This window comes from Oryx dammah, unplaced genomic scaffold (genome assembly GCF_014754425.2).
Source record: "Oryx dammah isolate SB20612 unplaced genomic scaffold, SCBI_Odam_1.1 HiC_scaffold_12, whole genome shotgun sequence".
Taxonomy (NCBI): domain Eukaryota; kingdom Metazoa; phylum Chordata; class Mammalia; order Artiodactyla; family Bovidae; genus Oryx; species Oryx dammah.
Genome location: NW_024070196.1, coordinates 2,932,473 through 2,938,244, shown reverse-complemented (window position 1 = coordinate 2,938,244; position 5,772 = coordinate 2,932,473). Strand labels below are relative to the sequence as shown.

Sequence of the window (5,772 nt, the reverse complement as noted above, 5' to 3'; positions counted from 1 at the left end):
GCACTTCCGGGCTCGGGGCGGCCGGTGTTCCAGGAGCCAGCACTTCCAGGTCCATAGCTCCCAGGGTTCACATTTCCAATACTACTGGTTCCAGGCTTCCTGGGACTTTCTGGTGCTAATCCTGTTCCGTGAGATACAGAGTCTCCTCTGGCATGTCCATCGCCACCGAAAGTTTCCATCACCATTTTCATCTGCTGCATTTCCAGCAGCGCCTTCCATTCTGGAGGGGCCTCTCGAAGCTGGCTCTTGAACTCTCTGGGAACAGGGCCTGTAACTGCACTCATTTTTATCAGTGATAAGTATTGAGTGTCTCTAGAGGGCAGTAAGTTTATGGCAATAACCTGTTCAAGTTGCTTCTGCTGATTTTTATAGTCCTCCAGATCTACCTTATGTTCTAAAGCTCTACTGCATGACCCTTTGCAAGATCGGATCTTAATATCAATGTCCACCTAGAGAGAGAGGGGAAAGATAAAGAAAAAAGGTAGCTGTAAATAAACTGTCTGTTGAGTTCTTAGTAATTAACTTACTTTTTGGAAACTGGTTTCACTTGTTTGACTTGGAGACCTACCAACCATCCTCAGTGGAAGAGAACTTGGGTATTGTAAGGCTGGCCAGGATAAACAATAGGAACTGTCTGGATTTATCTTGGAATAGATCAAGAGGAAAGTGCTATTCTCTCCAAAGGAAACATTAATGATGTGATCCTCTGTGAGACTGAAGCTGAAGACTCAGAGACACGGTGATGTCAGGGACAAGCAGGGCTTGGAATAAGACAAGCAAAGGCTGAATATTTGGTTTTGAAATTACCATTTTACATGCCCTTGAAAATTTTACTTAATAGCACTGAGCTTGTTTTTTCATCTGTAGAGAGGATCCATAATACCTACTTTGTAGGTAGATAATAGCTATAACACATTGCTCTACGTAAAGTAGGCATTTAATGAATGACTATTGCCTTCCTTTCCTTGCTACTCGAAAACAAGGAAATCTGAAGTCAGAGCCACATAGTTACTCACCTCCAATCGTTTCATATCTACCAGTTGATCCTTGACGTTTTTCTGCAGAAGGTTGATATGTTGTACTTGTTCTATGACTTTGCGCCTTAGGATCTCAATTCTGCTTCTCAGATCTTCTGATACTTGGTTAAATGTATTATCATTGTCTGAAATGGAAAATATGGATACTGAAGTAGCTGCTGAGTGATTTGCTTGTGTTAGTCAGAAAAAGAAGGTAATTTGCTTATGGATATTCCCTGTTTTACTTCTATAATTGTTTTTACTCTAAACATTTAATTTGTGATTTTCAAATCTATTAGGTGTTTAATATTTGGGCAGTATCCTGCAGTCATACATGAATATTAATTAAGGTGCAGTCTTCAAATAAATCTCTGAAAATTTAAAGGTATAATTGAGATAAAATAATGTTTAATCACATTCCAATTATTTCATTATATCCTTAATCAAGGAACTTGAATATATTCTTGGATTTTCTTACTGGAAAGGTTTTCTTCCCAGCTAAGGTTTGAAATTGTTTGTAAACTTTCTTTTTTTATAAGTCAGCAGGATCATTCACTTGCCAGTTGCTCTTGCACCATAAAATTAATTAGTTGAGTCTCCCAATGATATAAAGAGTGAAGGCAAGGTTTCATGAGCTGAAGTCTCTTACTAAAGTTGCTGCCCATGCCCAGAGCACATCTGAAGTTTCCTGGTCCTAATGAGACTTAGTGCTAGGCCTGGGAGAAAGAGACAACATGACTCCATATTTTTAAAAAAGCAAAACACTTCCTAAGAAGCTCCGTGGAGTCTGAATTGCACTCCCAGCCCCACCACATGAGAGCTTTGTGCCTTTGGGAAGTCCCTTGACCTCTCAGTACCTTCCTTTGTAAGGCAGAAACAGAAATATCTACTCAAAATGTTGGGCTCATCTTATTCGCAGAATATACTCTTAAAAAAGAACACACTTAAATTCTAGTCTTCAGTCCAAAATTCTGACTTACTTTGTGACCTAAAATAATGCTAAACTACCTTGTTTTACATGATAAAAATGACTAAAACAAGGCCCCTCCTTAAAATTCAGGGATATCATAAAGATATGTGTTTCTACTTAAAGTTTCCTGGAATAAAATCACAGTTGTTACAAGAAGACATCCTATCTATTTCTGATTTTTGTTGTTTTTGTTGTATGCACTAACTGTAATACTTACTGTTAGCTTTGACAAAATCCCCTCTCAAAATGTCCACTATGTTCTTGGTCAATGTATTAGAGTCCTTATTGTTCTTCTGATAATTAAATAGTGAATCTCTTAGTTTACTTATTCTGCTTGTAAAATCTTGATTGACCTCATCAATCAACCCTTTCATCCTGCAGCCAGAAGGGCATTTTTCACCCTGGAAACAAGGAGGAAAAATTAAGAGTCTGTCTCTCAGAAACGGACTTATAGGTGCCAAGGGGGAGGGAGGGGGAGTAGGGATGGATTGGGAGTCTAGGATTAGCAGATGTAAGTTAGTATATGCAAGATGGATAAACAGCAAAGCCCTACTGTATAGCACTAGGGACTATAGTCAATATCCTGTGATAAATCATAATGGAAAAGGGGTGACAAAGAATACACATATGTATTAGTAAGTCACTTTGCTATATAATAGAAATTAAAATAATATTGTAAATCAACTACACTTCAGTAAATTTTAAAAAATTAATAAAATAGTCTGTCTCTCAGAGCCAGTAAAATTTTGCAGGTTTCTGTGAGCCCCCACTGTTCTCCTCTTCAGCCTCTTCAGATCATTTCTTGACCTAAAAGTACTTTCAGAGGGCTAGTCAGAGACCAAGGTCCGCTTAACCATAGATTAGGACCCATGAAATCTGGAGGCCCTGATACTCAGGTTCCTAGTACTTGTCTGAACATGCAACTAAAATCCAATCTGTTAATCCCACCAATGACCCAGAGTCTGGGAGGTAATTTAAGCAGTGCTCTCAGGACTAGGTTCTTCTCCTTGTCTTCTTTTATTTGCTATGTAGGTCCTGATTCAATCCATGTACCCAGGAAAGGACTCTCCTGCCCCAGTCTCCGTGCCCTTGGCTTACCCAGTCTTCATCAGCGCAGAAGGGCCAGCCTGTCTCTTTGCAGGTAGATTGCTGTCTTTCCACAAGTCTTGGGCCACGCACCCCTCCTCCTTCAGCTAAAAATTCACCATCGACAGGATCACTATCTGCTGTCTTTAATGATAACACACACAAAAAAGAGAGGTGATCTTTAAGCGGATAAAGAGGAGACACTGGCATGCCTATAAATCCTGACCAAGGGATCCAAGGGGCTCTATAAGCTTCAGTTTTCTTATCTTTTGGATGAAAATCCTTAAGGCCCATTTTGCGCAGTTGTGAGGTTAAAGGAGATTAGTGTATAAACCTTAACTGTGTTTGACACTAATCAAACCTTTAGTAAATGTTAGGAGTTTTAAAGGATCTGTTATTAAAGAAAAATTATTTGAATCAACAAACAGTTAAAATTTACATTTTCGTTCATATCTGGAGATAGAAAAATAATGGAGAAACTCAAGAGTTCTCTCTCCTCTAACTCCTGTTTTAGTAGGAAAAAACCTACACTTCAGGTCTGTGTCTCCTTCAAATATCTACAATGACTTTATGGGTCCAAAATTTAAACAACCATTTACTGAGGACACATATGGGGCCAATTCAGACTCAGAAATGCTTTTAGGGTTACTCACAAAATAATTTCTTTTATTTGAAATGAAAAGTATACTGAAAGAAAAAAAAAAGGTCCAAGATTGACAACTTTTTTTGAACATCTTATAATTAGAAATAAAAATTAAAAAAAATTTTCTATTGGTATCAATGAGTGAAATAGGATATATAAATATTCTTCCAACAAGATGGTATAACTTAATACATAAATGTTGATTTTAGGTTTTAACTATTTTTATTTTGTACCACCAACTTGCAGGGGGTTTTCCGACTCTCTTAATCTCAGTAGTTTATTTTTGTTATCATTTAATTTATTTATTTTCTCTGTGCTGGCTTTTCTCTAGTTTTGGGAATCCTCTCCACTTCTGGTGTGCGTGGTCGTGGGTTCTCTTGTTGTGGAGCACAGACTCTAGGGCTTTCGGGCTGCAGTGGTTGCGGTTCCCAGGCTCTAGAGCACAGGCTCAGTAGCTCTGGAGCATGGGCTTAGTTGCTCTGCGGCATGTGGGATCTTCCCAGACTAGGGACTGAAACTGCATTTCTTGCATCTCCTGCAGTGGCAGGTGGATTCTTTACCACTGAGCCACTAGGAAAGCCCTCAGTAGTTTATTTTTATAATTAGTTAGTATTTTCTGTCTCATTAAAAAAAAAAAACAATAATAGTAATGTGAATTCAAGCAGTCAAGAGCAATTTATTTAAAGGAACAAGTACAATCTTTTTGTTTTAAAAAATAAAATTATAAATTTAGACGTACTTTGGAATAAAATGACAAGATAAAAACAGGTAAAAATTAAATATTTATGCCAATAGTGGAGAAATAAATGAAATTTATGCATTATGCAAAATATAACTTTAGCAAGTGATGTTAGTCTTATTTCCTATAAAAATGGTTATTTGTTGCTTACTGTATGGGAGAAAATTATGTTAGAATACTCTTTAGTTTCTTCTACTCTGGTAGGGTTTATAAGTAGTAAAGAGAAAGAAATAAAACCAGGATAGTTCACAGCCTGGAAGTAACTGAATTTTTAGAACAGATTTATGATGTTTTCATAAGATTAATGTGTTTCAAAATTATTGTTGAATGAAGTGTCTCTTCTTCTGTGTAGATCCTTGTAGTCAAACTTTAGGAATTATTGCAATATTTGTGATTATCTTAAAAGCATACAATTTCTTCCAAAAGCATATTGCTTTATCAATTAATCTCTTCTGATTTTACTGTGTAATTTGTTTTAAAAAATAGCTAATTTTCTTTTGTCTTAAACACAGAACAAACTTTTAGAAAAGCTACATTAAACCATTGCTCTGCATGTTATGGGCAAATAGAAATTAATAATTAGGTTAAAAATTCTTATCATAAGAATGTTCTGTTAGCTAGCAATCCCAAGGCTTTACAGCAACAAAGCTGGCAAAGATTTCTTCTCTTTAAAACAAACAATATAAAACCAAGGTACAGGTGCAGAAGCTTCCCCTGTGAATTTAGACACTTGGGTCCAGCTAAGTCTCTCTCTTAGGATCATATTCCCTGTATTCTTGAGATGTCAGTCCCATCTGGGAACTTGCCTCCACAGGCTACAGTTTACAAAGCCAGCAGTGTGTGATGACATACACATAGCTGACTCAGACCTGCAAGCTCTTTGTAGAATAAACACCAGAGAGAAAGGGAAAAGGAAATAGAGAAGGCCATACCTGAATTGCACCCACCAAACTCAGGACCAGGCAGAGGTCCCTCACGGAAAACATCTCTGCCGTGGGTAGGTCTGACTCAAGAGGAGCACCCAGCTGAAAGAAAGGAAGACTGCCTCCTCTTCCAGTCCCCATCCCATTTAAATCTGCAGGAGGTCTGATTAATCATTATCTTTGTCCCATTGAGACAGTCAACATGCACCCTGCATCCCTCGCTCCTTCTGTAAGGTTGTTGTCCTAGAATTTCTTGCTCAATTCCCCAAGCTTGTTTGCTTCTGATAAGCTATTGCAAAGGTAGCCCAGTTTGTGGAAAATTCCACATTCCAGGAACACGGTGACTTTGGAAATGCAAGGGGGAACATGGGAGGACCTACTATTGGAGTACTTGA

At 37.9% G+C, this 5,772-nt stretch overlaps 1 protein-coding gene across 1 annotated transcript in view; it reads right to left on the bottom strand.

Moving 5' to 3' along the window:
• Positions 1–5,490, bottom strand: part of FGA (fibrinogen alpha chain) — a 7,854-nt gene extending 2,364 nt beyond the window's left edge. Inside the window, 6 exon segments of the mRNA XM_040251345.1 lie at positions 1–2; positions 5–449; positions 1,017–1,162; positions 2,204–2,387; positions 3,085–3,216; positions 5,387–5,490. The exon segment at positions 1–2 is cut by the window's left edge and continues 721 nt beyond it. Of these exon segments, the coding sequence (XP_040107279.1) occupies positions 1–2; positions 5–449; positions 1,017–1,162; positions 2,204–2,387; positions 3,085–3,216; positions 5,387–5,440 (963 nt within the window). The 5' untranslated portion in view covers positions 5,441–5,490.
• Positions 5,491–5,772: the final 282 nt, after the last annotated feature.